The 18,503-nt window shown below is 45.7% G+C and overlaps 1 protein-coding gene across 4 annotated transcripts in view; it reads right to left on the bottom strand.

Annotated features, from left to right (window-relative positions):
- Positions 1-495: 495 nt before the first annotated feature.
- LOC139995038 (uncharacterized) overlaps positions 496-18,503 on the bottom strand; it is a 90,503-nt gene continuing 72,495 nt past the window's right edge. For 2 of the 4 annotated variants that reach the window (XM_072018157.1, XM_072018158.1), the window contains exons 5-9: positions 13,319-13,456; positions 4,739-4,928; positions 2,534-2,736; positions 1,277-2,400; positions 496-517 (exon numbers count right to left, since the gene is read on the bottom strand). In XM_072018157.1, coding sequence (XP_071874258.1) covers positions 2,374-2,400; positions 2,534-2,736; positions 4,739-4,928; positions 13,319-13,456 — 558 coding nt within the window. In that variant the 3' untranslated portion in view covers positions 496-517; positions 1,277-2,373. The remainder of the gene's footprint in view (positions 518-1,276; positions 2,401-2,533; positions 2,737-4,738; positions 4,929-13,318; positions 13,457-18,503) is intronic. The other 2 variants (XM_072018159.1, XM_072018160.1) reach the window with 2 other exon arrangements.

The following is an 18,503-nucleotide window of genomic DNA, read 5'->3' as shown; positions in this document are numbered from 1 at the left end:
AATAATTTGTTTAAACGTGAAGCCTAATATTGTTCCATTCAAACTTAATTTGAATAAATTGATTTTTTCAAGAAAATGCGCTATTTACTCGTCAATTTGACGGGTCCTCGTAGAGATAGGTACATAAGAAACGTCCGTAAACCTAATGTTAATAAAATTAATAATACAATTGAGTATGATATAAGTTAAAGCATGGTACAACACATAGAACCGCGTCAGAATTTTCACACTCATAGCGCGATGGTGTTTTTCAAATTGTTTTTCGTTTTCTATTTCGAACTTTCAGATTGAAGATTCTGCAGAATTATAAGGATACAGATCAACATGTTAAAAACAGCGTCTAACAATGGTATATTTATTTGAACGAGAAGCAAAAATTGATACCTGACACTGGCGTATCAAAAACAAATTATATATTGTTAACACTGTCAAAAAACATTGCGAGGGTGAAAAAGTGTGAAGCAAAACAAATTGAATAAATTATTCAATTCAAATGGTGAACGAATTAGTCAGTAGACTAAGCCACTATGGTGGCGCGTCGTAATGTAAGATATCCGTGAAAGCCACTATAATGGTGCTTCGTAATGTAGAACTTCTACGAAAGCCACTATAGTGGCGCGTCGTAATGTAGAAAATCCGCGAAAGCCACTATATCCGCGAAAGCCACTATAGTGGCGCTTCATAATGTAGAACATCCGCGAAAGCCACTATAGTGGCGCTTCGTAATGTAGAACATCCGCGAAAGCCACTATATCCGCGAAAGCCACTATAGTGGCGCTTCGTAATGTAGAACATCCGCGAAAGCCACTATATCCGCGAAAGCCACTATAGTGGCGCTTCGTAATGTAGAACATCCGCGAAAGCCACTATAGTGGCGCTTCGTAATGTAGAACATCCGCGAAAGCCACTATATCTGCGAAAGCCACTATAGTGGCGCTTCGTAATGTAGAACATCCGCGAAAGCCACTATATCCGCGAAAGCCACTATATCCGCGAAAGCCACTATATCCGCGAAAGCTACTATAGTGGCACTTCGTAATATAGAACATCCGCGAAAGCCACTATAGTGGCGCTTCGTAATATAGAACTTCCGCGAAAGCCACTATAGTGGCGCTTCGTAATGTAGAACATCCGCGAAAGCCACTATGGTGGCGCTTCGTAATGTAGAACATCCGCGAAAGCCACTATATCCGCGAAAGCCACTATGGTGGCGCTTCGTAATGTAGAACATCCGCGAAAGCCACTATGGTGGCGCTTCGTAATGTAGAACTTCCACGAAAGCTACTATGGTGGCGCGTCGTAATGTAACACACCCGCGAAAGCCACTATAGTGGCGCGTCGAACCCAAGAGGTTAATGTACTTTTACAAATTCATTTAAAAATGCTGGCAGATCGGTGATGGCTGCTTCTGATAATTAACTTCGCACTAATTTGTATACTCTGGTAAAATTTGCGTGCTGTCGTCACGACTTGTCCGGACACTTAGGAGCAGTAGCACGGATGAATACGACCTACGACGTGGAAAAGGCAGAACGGCGCTGAGAATGGAAAGGTAGAAACGTAGAGAAGCGAGGGAAGAAAATCGGCGTCCAATGGTCCCCACGCGGGATTCTCATTTAATAAAAAGACTTTGAAAATTGCACGATTTCTCTCACGGATACACGCTTAATATCTAATATTACTCACACCGGCCTCCGAAGACCGACTCCGATTCCCGAGGGTTTCATACCCTTTCGAAAACAATTGAACACCTTCGAACGTCTCGAATAAATAATTTTTTCCGCTGGTTCACCCTGTAAGAATCGTCTTCGAAGCCTCCTCGGAGGGACGATCGATTACACGACAAAGGAGGAGGGGTGGCTTGCGTTCACCCCCGTTTCTCACGCCACGCACGTAATAGAAACTCTTGGTTTAAGATATAGCGTCGTCTATGTACAGAGCACGTCTAATTAGACTCAGATACAAGTTATAGCTGACTTTGTTTGTACTTGGGGCCCGGGCTCGACGGCCCTACCTTTTGTGCGAAACTTTACATATTTACAGCGACGCGAGACCGCGAAACGAAAGGGGACAGATGCGAGATGACACAGAGAGAGAAACGAAAAGAAAGAAGGGAGAAAGGGAGAAAAAAAAAGAAGAAAGGGGGCAACGCACTATTCTAAATGGATCGCGACTCGTGCGTTAATTTCTCTTTTTTTCTTTTTTTTTCTTTTTTCGTTCGCGTCGTTCTCTTTTTTTCCGTCCGTGTGCGCCTCTCGAACGTCTCTCGGTATCGTTCGCGGAGAGAGAAAGAGAGGAGAGCTCGAGCTCGCGATCACGTTAGAACGAGATTAGAGTGGTGGGCTGCGTCCTGAGCTGCTGATCACTCGCGATTCATGTGTACTCCGATCGCCAACCGGTCTGAAACCAGACAAACAGAACATCCATGTGGCTTTTCCATCCAACCACCGCTCTCTCCGTCTACTTTAATTCCACTATGTGGCAATAAGCAGGGCAGCTAGAAGGGCGGAAACGTGGTCAATGGAGGACTCACCATCGCGTTCGTCGTGGCGGCTAGCTGGAGACCCTGAAGACTCGTCATGTGATGGGAATGGGAGTGTGAATGCGAGTGGGGATGGATCGGTGGAGGCGCCGGGGGCGCAAACCCTTGGTGAAGACCACCTGCCACTCCCACCCCCGTGTGGTACATGTAGTGTTGCATCGCTGGATGCATCGTGTGATGATGTTGCGACGTGCCTGCAATCAGAAATCATTTTCGTCTCGTATTTCCTGCTCCTATGAAATTCAATGTTTCGCGGGTAGCGAAAGTGTTAACAGTCAGCGATGTGCGTAGGCGGTTGGCTCATTCGAGTGTCGAGATTTTACGAGAAAATATTCGTCGATGGGACAATTTGACAGGAACCAGGTTCAGTGAAACGACCGGTTTCAGAATTCAATTTAAGATTGTAGGTTCGTTCGCGTTATTTCTTTTGTTCGTCCAACTTTATTTATGTAGATTCTTCTGTTAAGAAAAATTGAGAAATTGATTAATCGGATAATAGGAGGATTTACATAAAGTTAGACGAGCAAAGGAAACAACGACGAGTGCAGAATTTTCAATGAAACTTTGAAACCAGTCGTTTGACCGCGTCTCATAAAGTTAGCGTTATAGTCATAGTTATAAGTAAGATAGCACACTTCGAGTGCAATTAATTAAAGCAAATAAATCTATGTAATTATGTCTTTGTCTGTCTTTGTCTAAATAAAAAATCAATACGAACTAAAAATATCGGCATGTTTTCGGTAATTGTAAAAATGGAAAATTGGGAGAACCCGTTATTTTGACGGGTTTGGTAGCCTGTAGTGGTGTTAATTGAGAAAGCAGTCGATTTAAATATCGTGGTATCCGGCCGCCAACCGGATCCGGTGCGAGCTACACGAATTATAAATGTACAATCAAAATACAGAAACCATAGTTCATTATTATAGTACGATAGCTTGCGGCAAGTTAAAGCTACGAGAACTCTCGACCGAGTCATTAGAACTAAGTTTATCAAGTTGTATCAGGTTGTCTCAAAAGTATCTTCCCTTTACAAACACGCCTCATACAATAATGTAACTTTATGCAAACTTGAAACCTAATGAGCCAAACGTTGTGGTTTTTATCTTTAAATAGAACAAAGTTGATCATACATAAGTATGTCGATGGTTAAATCGTATCAGGTTGTCTCAAAAGTATCTTCCCTTTACAAACACGCCTCATACAACAATGTAACTTTATGCAAACTTGAAACCTAATGAGCCAAACGTTGTGGTCTTTATCTTTAAATAGAAGAAAGTTGATCATACATAAGTATGTCGATGGTTAAATTGTATCAGGTTGTCTCAAAAGTGTCTTTCCTTTACAAACACGTCTCATACAACAATGTAACTTTATGCAAACTTGAAACCTAATGAGCCAAATGTTGTGGTCTGTATTTTAAATAGAACAAAGTTGATCATACATAAGTATGTCGATGGTTAAATCGTATCAGGTTGTCTCAAAAGTGTTTTTCCTTTACAAACACGCCTCATACAACAATGTAAATTTGTGCAAACATGAAATCTAATCAGCCAAACGTTGTGGTCTGTATTTTAAATAGAATAAAGTGGATTATACATAAGTTTGTCGACGGTTAAATCGTATCAGGTTGCCTCAAAAGTGTCTTTCCTTTACAAACACGCCTCATACAACAATCTAACTTTATGCAAACTTGAAACCTAATGAGCCAAATGTTGTGGTCTGTATTTTAAATAGAACAAAGTTGATCATACATAAGTATGTCGATGGTTAAATTGTATCAGGTTGTCTCAAAAGTGTCTTTCCTTTACAAACACGCCTCATACAACAATGTAAATTTATGCAAACATGAAACCTAATGAGCCAAACGCTGTCAAAATGGATCGTACGTAATTCAATAAAGCAATAGGAAACAAGAAACGTTGCGCATCTATTATTTCCTAATAAAAGGGAAGAAACATTTTGGACAACCCAATGGATTTGTCTACGATTAACGTGAATTTGTAAAGTAATAATTGCCAAGTATGGGGACAAACGCGCATTCGGAATGAGAAGAAGAAATTGGGAAAGTAGTCGGCCAAGAGGCGGAAGATTAGAGAACCGGCAAAACTAAAATTCACCGATGAAATTGGAAGCATCGCGTGGACAAGGTAAAGAAAATCTGCCGGAGAGTTTAAGAATAGAGCGTTCAGTACTTACTCATGGGCGAGCCGAAGCCAGAATGGAAGGGCTTGTTGTCGAGATCGAGGTGACCACTGGCCTTGATCATATCGCCCATGACGCCGCCAAGTCCCAGGCAGCCGCCGGCCTTCTTCTTCTTGCTCTTCGACGACAGCTTCCTGTTCCTCGTCTGAATGCCCTCCTTCTTCATCGTCAGCGGCCGATTCACCTGCAAGAGTCGTAGCCAACAATTCGTTGAGTCGATCGGCTTTAATCTAACGCGGCTTCTCACCAACCAGGGCAACCGATGTGCAAGTGACATGAAATGGAAATAAATCAGCCCTCTGATACGCGTAGACAAGGAGAGAGAAGGGAGCGGGCACGATCAATCGTTCTTCAACTCGTAATTAAGAGATTCGCGTGCCGGTCACTACCCGCCAATTCCCATGCGAGTCTCGCCAGGGAAACACTGCTGTTTGCAATTAGCGGATTAGCAGTTCATATAGGAAGTGGCGAATATTCCCAGCTGCGTGCAACAACGTCAAACTTCGCAAACGCGCAACTCGGTTTTCTCTACGCGTTAAGAACAGTTCAGAGGCAGATCGACCAACCGTAACTTTCGTCTAATCCTTTTGTTGCCAACTGCGGCTATGGTCACCGAATGCTATAGTCACTTCTCACGTTCGCTATGTAGCAAGTTGCTAACGTCGCTATAGTTGGCTATGGTCGGCCGATAACGTTGAACGCTCGTCGAATGTAACAGCACGTGGAATGTGCCGCATATACGCACGCGCGATGGCAGAGTGTTGGCGAGCAGAAACCACCGTAACGAAAGGGCTAGAGCTCTAGTGGCGAAGGATACGCTGGTGGCTCGGTGCGACCGAAGGGTCACGGGGAAGCAGCGCAGCGTGCCGAGACTCTAATGGGATCGGGCGTAATTCGGCAAATTCGAGCAATCGCGTAATTCCGAAAAGAGTCGTTGACCGTCTGGACGTTGGCTTGGGTGTCGGAGGGAAGGAGAGGCGACGAGCGATCGAGAGAACGACGCGACGGAGAGACAGAGAGAGAAGGCGAGAGGGGCTGGGCAGGCGGAGGACGAGGGAGGATGATGCCACGACCGCCACCTCCGGAGGCTCGTTCGCGCATCCCGCAATACCAGGAACCTTTTCCTTAAGTTGGCAGTTGCGTCACGTCGCGGCAACTACAAAGCGCGCCTCCGCCTCCTCCTCCACCCCTGCCGCCTGCCCCTCCGCCCGCCGCCCGTGCATTTCCTCCTCCGCCGCGGCCGCCGCCGCAACCATGCGGCACACCACACTTGCATACCTAGTTATTTCGTACTTAAGCATTGCACGCGCACCGCGAGCATCCGCGCGCACACACGCACGCATAATTGGTCCTGCGACGCGAAAATCTGCCGCCTCTGCGACCAGCTTTTTCGATCGATCGGTTACATCGACGAATCGACGATCGAGATGCTTTGTCCGGGACGCCTTGAAATTATCCATCAGCTAAACGCAATCGCCAACGATCTCTGACTCTCGTCGCCGATTCCAGTCACACTGTCACACGCGACCACCATGTTACTCGCTAGCGAGGATCACGCTGCCTGCCGTACGCCATTATCCGAGGATTCTAGCGGATTTTACTTTATTCCTCGTTATTCGACGATAGATTTGTAACAAAATTACCGGGAAATAGAATCGACGGCAAGCTTACGCCGAATGTGTACTTCGTGGTAGATTTCACAGAGTCGTCGTTCGCGAAAAGGCGAACTTTCGACGCGCTTCACTTTCGTATAAATATGCATCCGCGCGTGTCACGAATATGAGTGGAAAGAGACAACGTTTGAGAGACGAAGGAATGGGAAGGATGGCGAGAGCGGAGGATCGAACGGAGGTCGAGAGTCGAGGGAGGCTCGAAAACGCAGTATTTTAGCGGATCGACGGATGAAGCTTAATGAGCGAGCAAAAGTAGCAAGAACGGCAGGCAGACACGAAAGAAAGCTCGAACCGATTTGAATACAATACGAGCGGCTTTAATAGGAACCGAGCGACGAAACCGAGCGCGAGGTGCAAACAAAAGAGAGGGAAAGAGAAAGGGAGAGAGAAAGACAGAGACGGAGAGAGGAGCGAACCGGAGGGAGAGAGACGGCCCCATCCGCGGAGATTCGAATGCAGATTGATGTGGTCACACACGATGCAACCGCACACCGATCGCATACGAAATCGCGCCGCGAACCTGCGCCGGGTGGGGTCAATGAATGAAAGATCGGAGACGAGCCTACCTACGGTCGAATTTCCTTCTCCACTCTCTAACACCGATTCCCCGCTCGTTCCTCGAATACGAGGTCTGCTACTCATGAATTAACGAACAGCTGTCGAAACAGGCGCTCCACAAGTTTTATGGATTTCCAAAACTCCAAGTTTCTAATGGTCCTACGTACAAGTTACGCGGGGTGTCGATGAAGCGATCGTACAAGCGAGAACACTCGCGAATCTACGTGAAAATGTAGATGGAGCGACACGTTTTTGTCTTTCGACGCTTCGCTTTCGAGAAGATCGAGTTTGAACTTTTGTCGAGTATACTCGAACTTGGCTAATCGATGATATTTACTCTGCGAATTTTCATGCAAAGTCATATCCTGGGGAATATAATCGAGAAAGTAGAATTTTGGTAAAATATGGTAAAAAGCTCCGAACAATATTATGCGCGTTTGGTGCAATTCCGCCTTTTCACATCTTCTATGCGCAGTCTGATAACGACTAGGTGTTAGCGGAGACGTGGAAAAGCGGATAATAAAATTGCTTGCTTTTATTCATTTTCAAGAAAACAGGATATGCGCGTGTTTAGTGAATAATCGACCTTGTGCACGATCTCTTCTGTAATCTATGATCTACGATCTATGGCCAAGTGTTTTATTTATTTCTCTCGGAAACCAAGCGTCCTGCTATTTTCGATTTACATAATCTCAGTCCGGAATCGACCGCGTTCAAGTATAGTTGACGAATTTTCTTCTACGAGACGATGGAACGTGCTTATAGAAGATAGGTTTCTTTTCAAAGGTCTTTCACGCGCTTTTGAAATGTTAAAAACTCTCGTCCAAAGAAATTCGCCGTCGAATTGCAACAGTGTACACATTTGTAGGAAATTTAAGATTGTCAAAATTCGCGCGATATACGTGACATGCAAAAATATAACAAGCAGTATAATAATCACTGGATGTATGAATTTCCGTTTGTTTAATTAGGTTTATAAAAATACGAATGTGCATAAAAATTCGCGGTATAGCGGCCAGGCTGTGGATGAATCATCGGTAAGAAGATGGTTGCGAGCATTCAATACGAACGGTAGGACTGTGTGCGCGATAGCAAGCGTCCTGAACATCAAGAAACGTGTCTACGATTTTATACTCCAAACGCGTCGACCTATCAAACGGGCCATCCTTTCGCAAAACTGGAAGAATTTCTGGGAGGACGGTTCGCAGGAAACGATGATTTAAATTTAGAGGACAGCGTGCAACGATAATTATGCAAACTCGTGACAGAGATATCTACATACGTATCGTACGTATACGTATGTACTCGTTTTACATTGGGATAAGTATCGGTGTAAGGCGTGCGAGTATATCGAAAGATGTTAGTTGGAAATAAAGAAAACATTTTCGAATGCATTTCGTCGCTCTAGTTCTCAACTGTTTCACATCTTCAAAGAAAACAGAGTTTGAAGTTTCCAAAGCCTGACATTGTTGTACGGAGCTAGGAATATTTCTCGCTCACCCGGTAGAATTTCCATCGTATTATTACGAATTTGTATTGATCGTGGATCGGTTAATCACAGGTTTCACGAAAAATGCGACTAGACGAGTTAAGAACCGAGGCGTCCTATTACTTCGCGGACGACCGGCGACAATTTTGAAAATTGCTCGACGAACGTGCGGATTTTCGGAAGCGACGCGAGTGTTTCGTCCTCTGCGAGGAGTTCGCAAGTGGCGTAGAAAACGAGAACAGAGGCGAGCGGAGGCGACTCGGATCTCTAGCTCGGCTAAAACGTTCGCAGAAAGCGGCACGGAGGAATGTCTCGTAGCCGGCTCGTCGGGGGCATATCAATTGGCGGCCCTTTGCGCCGTTCCTCCTCCCCGTAGCGCGATTTTACAACTTCCTCGGGGGGACAAAGCCGCGCGACGCGATGCGCTGTTGCGTTCGTCGAACGTCCGCGTGATTTATCCGCAGCCGCGCTTCGAATGAAAAGGAAGTGTGAGAACCTTGTCGATCTGCCGTGGAAACGACCAAAATTGCCGGTGTTATCGGTCGATCGCGGCGTTCGGGCCACACACGTGCCTATCTTCAACCTGACATCGAGATACGTATCGGGAAAAGACAGCGGCCCACTGTTTACGATCCCCCGACTCGGCTATTTTCGTCGCTTTTCCATTTCAAATTTCAGGCGGCTTCTCCTCTCGCGTATATCTTCCACCTCTTTCCTCCAGCAACTCACGATACGCTGGCGTACTCCACCGACGAAATCGATTTCGGACAAAGTAAGTTAAAGTTGCGCGGCGATCGGAATCGACGCGACGTTTTTCTCCTTTCGAGCCGTTGATACGATATGCGAACGACGCGTCGGTCGTAAAATCGGCGAGTGGCTACAGTTGGTACGTTCGGAGCGCGTATAACGAGGTTTCTGCGGAGATATAAAAAAAGCAGTTGCGAGCATCTTTCGAGAAAAAGACGCGCTTTCCAATTCGTAACGAGAAGCATGGGGCAGAAGAGGCGATCGACGGCGGGAAAGCAACGCGGCGTAATTTCAGCGATAGATCGTAATCGGAATATCAATTCGCAAGGATGTTGCGCGGCGCAAGATTTAAAACGCTTTAACAAAACGCGCACGATTCTGGGTGCGCCTACGTCAATGAACGTTGCTTCCTTAAATGGTTTAATTCAAGACCGCGCTGTATCTAACGCGTATACGTAATTCGTGTTACGTTAAACATCCTGCGGCTCGTTTAAACGCGTCCGAATCGCCGCCAAATCGAACGTTCGCAAATTGTACGAAGCGCGCGAGGCGAAGATTCGCGCGTCTAATTCTCGAGTCTCCGGTTCCTTTGCTGATCGTGGAACGCGGTTTCCGGGGGACGAGTATCGTCCTCGTTCGAGGAATTTCTCCGGCGACCCCAGCGACCCTCCGGCCAGGATTTCGAGCGGCGATTACCATATTTCGAGCAGCCGGTAGCTCGGCGCCGAGAGCACGAATAATCCGTGTATTTTCGACTAGCCGTGGCTCGATGGCTGGCTGGATGGCGCGCGCGCCACCGCGACCGCGCTATCGGTCCGCTCTATCTTAACGACGCCAGATCTGTCGTTCCGCGTCCCTCTCCTTTCTCTTCCTCTACCACTCGCGCCACAGAGCAACGGTGTCTATCTCGAATCTCGGGACAAGCCCGGCCAACAGCCGTATACCCTCTGGTGGCAGGTACAAGAGAAACTGCCGGAGACGCTGCTCTCGAAATGATTGATCTCTCGCCCGAGCCTCCTTACGCATACTTGGTAGCCATCGATTCTCTTTCCTCTCTCTCTCTCTCTCTTTTTCTTCTTTCCTTTCCTTTTTCTTTTTCCTTCCTCGTTCGTCTCCTTCCACCTTTCACCCGCTCTCCTTTCCTTCGTCCAGCCGAGATCCGGGATCCCTTGCGTTGTGTACGCGCGTCGATTCTACCAGAGTAGTTGTTGCTCCATCGAATTTTCTGTATCGTCGACGACCGATCCAGGGAACCTTGGACGAGTGCACGGACCCCGGGGCTAATCCTCGCCGTCCGATTGTTCGACGGAGTGGCCGGACCGGGCAACCGAGATTCGGCGCGAGAGACTGTAACGTGTCGGCTTAACGTCACCGAAGACAGTCGCCTATTCCGGCTTACCCGGTTCTTCGCGAGTGAAAGAAAGACGAGGTCGGTTGGAAACGGAGCTACGAGTTTCGCGCGTTTCCGTCTCGACGTTTTACGCCGCACGAGAAGAAGGGAAGAATCCACCGAGAGAGTCGCCGAATTTATTCCCCCCTTGGTGGAGCGTGCACGGCGTCCCATGTCGCTAGGCGGGGCGGAAGGGAGCCCTACGCTTAATTAATGATTACCAGGAAACGTGTCTGGGCCTGGCCTTTATGCCCGGCATTAACCAGCGCGAGGATGTTGCTGCTGCTGCTGTACGTTGCTGCCTTCGTCGCTATCCTGCCCCCGCCTCACCCTTCTCTTCGTCTTCGTTATCGATTCGGTCGGACAAACGTCGCGAGAAAACGCGATTCTCTTCCGTCGGTGATTTGGTTGTAGCGCTGGTCCGGCGATTTCCAATGGAAAGTACAAAGTACCAAGCGAAAAGTACGTGGCGTCCGCGACTGTACGCGTTGCAACTGCGTGCAATCTGGATAACTCGGGACGGGGATCGCGAACAGGACTCAGAGGCTCGCTGTGCGTTCGTATTTGAAGCGAAGATGGGCTGATAAGTCGGCAGAGGAGGGAAAAAAGCCGCGTAAATTCGAACGGACCATTTGCTTTCAGCAGAAGGGGCGGACAGTGGGAGCCGTTGTGTCATCGCGGGCCAATTAGCGCGAGCCGCAAACGAATCCTTATCGAGATCCCGCGAGAGACGCGCCTTATTTTTGGCCTGCCCTCTCCGAGCCGCGAAAACTCCGCCAAGGCGAAGAAAAGCGAGCAGTGTACGATCGCTTACAGCTTGAAAACCGCTTCAATTTGCTACGTCGATCGCAAAAACCAAGAAAGTACAAGCGACTACTCGAGGTGACGGCGCTTCATTGAAATTGTCCGCGTCTCCGCTACACGACGTGTACTTTACCTTTCGAACATACAACATTCTTTCGCGTCCTCTTTTCATCCGAACGTACAGAAAATTCCCCGAAGCGGATTAGATATTTCGACGATTACAATATCAACGCTAAGTTAAGAGCCGGCGCGTTTGTAGTAAAAATGATGGCTGTTCGTGTTCTATTTCGATAGTTTGCGCGTCATCTTGCGAGAAAATAGCGCATCTAAGAGATGAAACTATCTCCGTTATCTCTCGGATTGGAACGAGCGATCAGACGCGTAGTTAGATCTAAATAGGTCGACGCCAAGCCGCGTTCTTCCGAGCGTCTTCACAGGGCGATCGCTAGCCGCGTGAAATACGTCGAGTTGCTGAGAAAAACTGCGCGCAGGATGTCCGTTTTTCCCTCCTCCCTTTGTCTTCCTCGCTGCTTCCTGTGTCACACGCCGTTGAGCACGCTCCACCCCCGCCGCCGCCGCCGCCTCGAGGGGGATCCTGGCGACACTCTTCGCACGTCCGGCGACCCGCCGAGCACCCTAATTGTTGCCACAACAGAGGGTCGCGTCGCGTAAGCGGAAGGGCTGACTCGAGTGGCCACCCGCTCTCTCGCGTCTCTCGCAAACAACCAAACTACCCTCGAGATTCACGTTGCAAGTTGCTTACACGGCTTCCTACGCTCCTTCCTGCAAACCGTAATACGCGAAGGAACACGCGATTTGTGTGGCGAGATGCGCGCAAGCGAGTCGTGAGAATTGTCGAATTTTTAACTAGTTGGCTGTGGCGACCTTGTTGAAGATTTTGTAAAAACACAGAGCACGTGTGGCTGTTAAATATAATACAAAATTAAGTCCTCACGAAATCACTCCCACGTAACATGAAATATTGCAACGAAATATTTCTTCGTGACGAAGATATTCGTCGAAAACAGGTCATAGGTTAAGCTCTGCGCGTAGACGTGTACGCGACGATCATTGATACATGTGCTACGTATAACGTTCAGTAAATGACGCAAGAGCCTATTTCAATTGCACTACTCTAACTATACTCACGAAGATTGCATGAAAATCTCAGTTTAAAAGATTGCAGCTCGCTCTTTTACGCTTCGACTCGCGTAAGCTGGTATGCGACACCGAAGGCCCTGTGCCCGTTAAATAAACAAACAATTAATAAAAATCCGCGGAGTAGAAACTGGTTGGCGCGCGGCACGAGTTAAAAAGAGATGGAATGTCGGAGCGGTAACGCGCCGCGAGATTGGAAAGTGGCGGAGAATGCGAGGAAAATCCGGCCACCGCGGCTCGCAGCAGAAAGAGGATCGAGGAATTAGGTTCCACGGGTCGACAATAGAACTCTGGAGAGGCTGGCCGCGACAATAGCGATCCGATATTACGTTACACGGGCCGGTTCACGATCGGTGGCTTCGACGGTGGCCAAAGAACGACCTTTTGCCTCCGCTGTTTATCGAAGGGCCGCTCTCGTTCGTCGGATCTCGTATCCGTCGTTTTAATACCCGGGCCCCTTTTGTCGATGTCTCCCTTCTCGAAAACATTGTATCGAGTGGTACGGATCTTCCGCTTTCGATCGCTCGCCCCGATTCCGAACGGAAGTTGTCGGCAAATAAAGTATAATAGCCAAGCACCGTTTGTTCCAAAGACGTTTGACAAAGGGATACACCGGCGTTTGGCGTGGCGGACGCGAAACTGAACCGTCGAATCCGATGGAAAGATGGTTGGTTGGTTGGTTGGTTGGTTGGTCGCGGCTGGGGATCCAGCGGAGGAAACGTCGATACGGAGGGAATGTATGATCGATTACTTACGTTGTGCAGCTTGTAGTAGAGGCCGCACGCGTTGCAGACTGGCTCCCCGGCCTGGTTCCTCCGCCACAGCGTGGTGGTCGCGGTCTTGCAGTTGGCGCAGCTGGTGCCCGCCCGCCTCGCCGCGCTCTGCAGCGACAGTTTTGGAAAAGAAAACACACAGATATCACACCTGTAACGCATTAACCAACCGAGTCGTTCGCCGTCTTCCAGCCCGATCTCGAGCTTCTAGGATCGCGGTCGACTCGGCTTTCGAGGATCGGCAGGATCGAACACGCACACACCGATAAACTCTCATAGAAAGAAGACTAAAGAGAAAACACCCTACTCACCTTACTAGAGAAATAAAATAGTCAAACTCGAAGATGGTAGCCATCCACGTGTTATTTGGCAATTAAGTCAGAAAATTTACCAAATGTCCAGCTGGACAAATTGTAAAGTACAAATTAAATAATAAAAAGAAAAAAAAAAAAAAATAATCCTTGCGTAAACTTACCGATCTTGCAACAGATTTTTACCAGGCCTCGCAATGACCGGTTTCAAAATTGAATTTAAAGTTCTCGTTTCCTTCATTCAGCCAACTCTACGAAAATTCTTATATCGTCTAACTAATCGATTTCTCAATTTTTGGCTAAAGATACAGCCTGGTGAGCTTAGTGTTAATGGCGAGCTACCATAGTCCGCTAATCATTGATTATCAATTGATATCATCCGCGGTACAAACGCTTGTTCTTGCAACGAGTACACTAATGCATGCAGTCATTTACTCGTTTGTTTTACTATTTCTTTTAATTTGGAAGTAGTTTACAATCAATTCTCACTGAGAATTATAAGTAAATTATTCTGGCGCGGTACTATAACGTGAATAACAAACGATTATCATCGTATGTTTGGTTCTAGCTGATTCCAATGTTCAAATCTAGAGGGTAGTCTTTTTAGCCTGCGGATCTGATCCGTGTCAAGTAATTGAGTAATTTACTCGCATTCGAAATAAATTCGAGCGTCGAAGAAGGAACAATTGAAATCGTAACGCTTACATATACGATACATATTCGAATCTGTTAGAAGAACCCGGTAAGAACTGTCTGGCGAATTTCTATTATCGAAACTGTCTTGTCCCCCAACTTGTTCGAACGAACGTTTCGTTTAGCGAACCACGCATGTCGAAACGATCGACGATTTGGCCCGCTTGCAGCCAAAAGTTGATATAAACTGTTAATCCGTGGACTCAGGGGGCGAAGCTTTCGACGACAGAATTGGTCTGAGGGATTCCTTTGCAGCTTTTCTCCGGCCGTGGGATTCGTGGGAGGAGAATCGAGAGAAGCTTCCAGAATCAAGAAGCCAGAAACCGAGCCGGGATCGCGTGAAATCGGCCGCCCATAATCCTCGTCCCGGGGATTGGAAATGCGAGCCCGTGTTCTTACCTGTGAGCCCGGATCACAGACTCGTAAAAGGATCGGAGACCGTCTCCGCTACACCTGTTTCCCCATCGGCGAACGAGAACCAAGGGATTCGTCGCGTCGTCCCGACAGTTACGGATTTTACGTGACAGCACCGGTCTATGCAACTCTGTAGCATCGGTGTATAAATAAATATACGCTCGATGGTTTGTTAAAAACGCGACGCGTTATCGACTGTTCCAGCAAATTTGTCTCCTCGAGGTATGCACGAGCTTTCGAACAACGATACTCGAGCGACTCGAACGTTTTTCCAAAAACTCGCGCGTGGCATCGAGCGTACTAAATCTCATTGGGTCTCGAGAGATTCTGGGAACCTTATTGCGATCGATGATCTATAATCTACGTTAAACATTGTATATCTTTTGTCAGATCCTCGATGATCGTCGCACGCTCTTCACAGGGTCAGGTTGCGTCGAGTTTCGTTTGGAAATCGTCCTTCTCGCTTTCCATTCATCGGCCACTTAACCTCCGAACGAAAAGCAGACCCGGTTCAGGCATTGTGGACGCAGGCGGAAGGGAGGACTCTAATGGAAAACCGATTGAAAGCTGTTTGAGCGAAAACGCGTCGTCGAAATTGCACCCCCTTTGTGCCCCCGTCACAATGCGTCTCTCGAGCGCGTGTCCACGAATATAAAATGTCCACGCAACTGTTTTTCCTCTTTTTCTTCGGTGTCTCTGTATCGTCCTGGTCTCGAGAGTCCTCGAGAAAAACAGGGCGCGTCTCGCCCTTTGTCATCCGCACAATGTAACCGTTTTCGCCTGTCTTGCTTCGACAAAACGCCGCAAGAATCCGTGCGTACGCGTAATTCTCGTAATCGCAAGCAGCTCGATGAGCTTCGATCCTCGTTTCTCGTTTCACGCTCGAAGATCTTTGGAATCGAAGGTGGACAATCGAGGCTATCGCGGTAATTGCTTACTGTTGGGTTTTGTGCCGATACAATCTCCGATCTGCTCGATACCCACGCGTCTGCTCCTCTAAAACTGTTTATAATGACGAACAATTTTTATGTATTATATTTACCTATATCCTTGGCGATATATAAATTGTCCATTTGGTTAAAGATTTCCTACAACGAATAAATTAAAGAAGCTTTATTCCCGAGTAAGAAGTACTAGGTTGTCTCAAAAGTTTCTTTCGTTTCATAAGTGAAATGATAGATGCACGGCATTTTTTATTTTATATTATTTTACGGATTTATGTATGATCTATTTTGTAGTAATAGAATAAAATGGATCAAACGTAATTCAATAAAATAATATAAAACAAGAAATGTGGTGCATTTATTTCTTATGCAAGAAGTTACAAACTTAATTGAGGCAACAAAGACAAGTAAAGCACCAGGATTTGACTTGATCAATGGGAAAATCTTAAAAAACCTTCCCCCAAAGGCAATAAGACTAACAACGATAATATTTAACGCAATTCTAAGAATACAGTACTTTCCTACACTATGGAAAATAGCACAGATAGTGATGTTACCCAAACCAAACAAAAACCCACATTTAACTGCATCCTACAGGCCGATATCATTACTACCTGCGTTTTCCAAATTACTAGAGAAAATAATATATAACCGCTTAAAACCAACAATAGAAAAAGAAAAACTAATACCGAACCATCAATTTGGATTCAGGAATAAACACTCCACAATAGAACAAATGCATAGACTCGTCAACGAAATCTTACAGTCGCTTGAAACAAAACAATACTGCACAGCACTCTTTATGGATATCGAAAAAGCATTCGACAAAGTTAACCATGAAAAACTTCTTCAAACAATCAAAAAGCAATTTCCAGAACAAATCTACAAACTACTCAAATCCTACTTAAACAACAGAACCTTTGTAGTAAAAATAAATGATGCATACTCTGAAATTAAGGACATCAAGGCAGGAGTACCGCAAGGAAGTGTCTTAGGACCAATATTATACACACTATACACGGCAGATATACCAACAACTGTCAACAGTAAAACACTGACGTTTGCGGACGATACGGCCATACTAGTGAGGCATGCAAATCTAGAAACGGCCGCCGCACTACTACAAGAACACACTACAAAAATAGAAAAATGGCTGCAAAACAAACAAATAAAAGTGAACACCAGCAAGTGCAACCACATAACATTTACACTTAGAAAAGGAAAAACACCAGATATTCAACTGAACGGCGCCCACATAGCACAATCAAAGCAAGTCAAATATCTGGGAATAAATTTAGACACACGCCTTACATGGAAGCACCATATAAAATCAATAATAAACAGAATAAGTGCAAAAAGGAAGCAGATGTACTGGTTAATCAATAGAAAATCTAAATTAAGCACAATGAATAAACTAAATATATACAAAACAATAATCAAACCAATCTGGACATACGGAGTCCCATTATGGGGGACGGCAGCAATGAGTCACATAAGCAAAATAGAAATAGAGCAAGCAAAAATCTTAAGGACAATAGTTAACGCTCCATGGTACGTCAGAAATGAAGACCTACGAAAAGATCTAAAAATTCCAACAGTCAAAGAGGAAATCGCTAGATACGCAAAAAAGTACAAAGAAAGACTTGCAGCACACCCAAACCAGCTGGCTGCTGAAACAAATAAAACCAAAATAGAAAGAAGACTGAAGAGGAAGCATCCCGCAGACCTCGAAATAGAGATGCAATAGGAAACCTAGAAGATGGAACCCCGCTGGGGGTAACCATCCACATGCTATATTTTATTTATTTCTATTTATTTTATTTTTTATTTTTTTTATTCTTTTATTCTCTAAGCTATAACATTTTACCAAATGTCCTTCTGGACAAATTGTAAAAATTTAATAAAACAAATAAAAAAAAAAAAAAAAAAAAAAAAAAAAAAAAAAAAAAAAAAAATTTATTTCTTATAAAACGAAAGCAACTTTTCGGGCAACCTAATACGTCGAGTTTATTTCGAATCTCGAGCTTCGAACGACAAATACGCAACGCAGCTGGCCCATTTCTCTCGTCAATTTCTACTTTAACAGTATTCCAACCCTACTTTTTAGAAAACTCACGATATAAAAGCCACTCTGTCATGACAGGCAATTTTCCAAAACGCGGTTTCTTCGTCTTTAGTTTCTCGTCTGTGCGCCCGCACCATCTCTCTAACACTAGAACTACCGATAGTTAACACGAAGCTCCTTCTACCAAAACCAATGAAAATGACTGGTCGTTAAAAAATACCTAATAATAGAATATTTCTAAATTTATTGATTTCTTACTTTCTTACAGAAGCAATTCCATGTTACGTAGTACATTTTTCGTATTATTTGTGGCACATGAGTCACAGGACGATTCAAATCATGTTGCTTTGCCTCGGAGCAACCGTTGAACAAAGACGAATTCGAATTTTCCGACTCTCCCCCGACCAGTACAAATAAACGAACGCGATCGCGAGCGAATCAGTTATTAGCAGTTATTACACGAGTTATACGAATTATCGATTAGTATCTTCGAGTTATCTGCGAGCGATTATACACCGTCTTTGCAAATACGTTTGTACGAGCGACTTTGGACATTGTCTATATTTATTTATAATTTATTTAATTTATTTCAAATATATTTGACGGGTTGCAACAGCAAGTTCTCGTCACCGTTTTATCAATCCTCTACAATTCCATCACATGTTAATCCAGCTGGGACCATGATCCCTAAACGAGGGTTGACACATTTATAAAATTGTAGAAGCAGTCGTTTCGACTGC

Source organism: Bombus fervidus, chromosome 15 (assembly GCF_041682495.2).
Source record: "Bombus fervidus isolate BK054 chromosome 15, iyBomFerv1, whole genome shotgun sequence".
NCBI classification, from domain to species: Eukaryota; Metazoa; Arthropoda; class Insecta; order Hymenoptera; family Apidae; genus Bombus; species Bombus fervidus.
The sequence above is the reverse complement of the archived record's forward strand: the minus strand, read 5'-3'. Positions and strand labels throughout refer to the sequence as shown.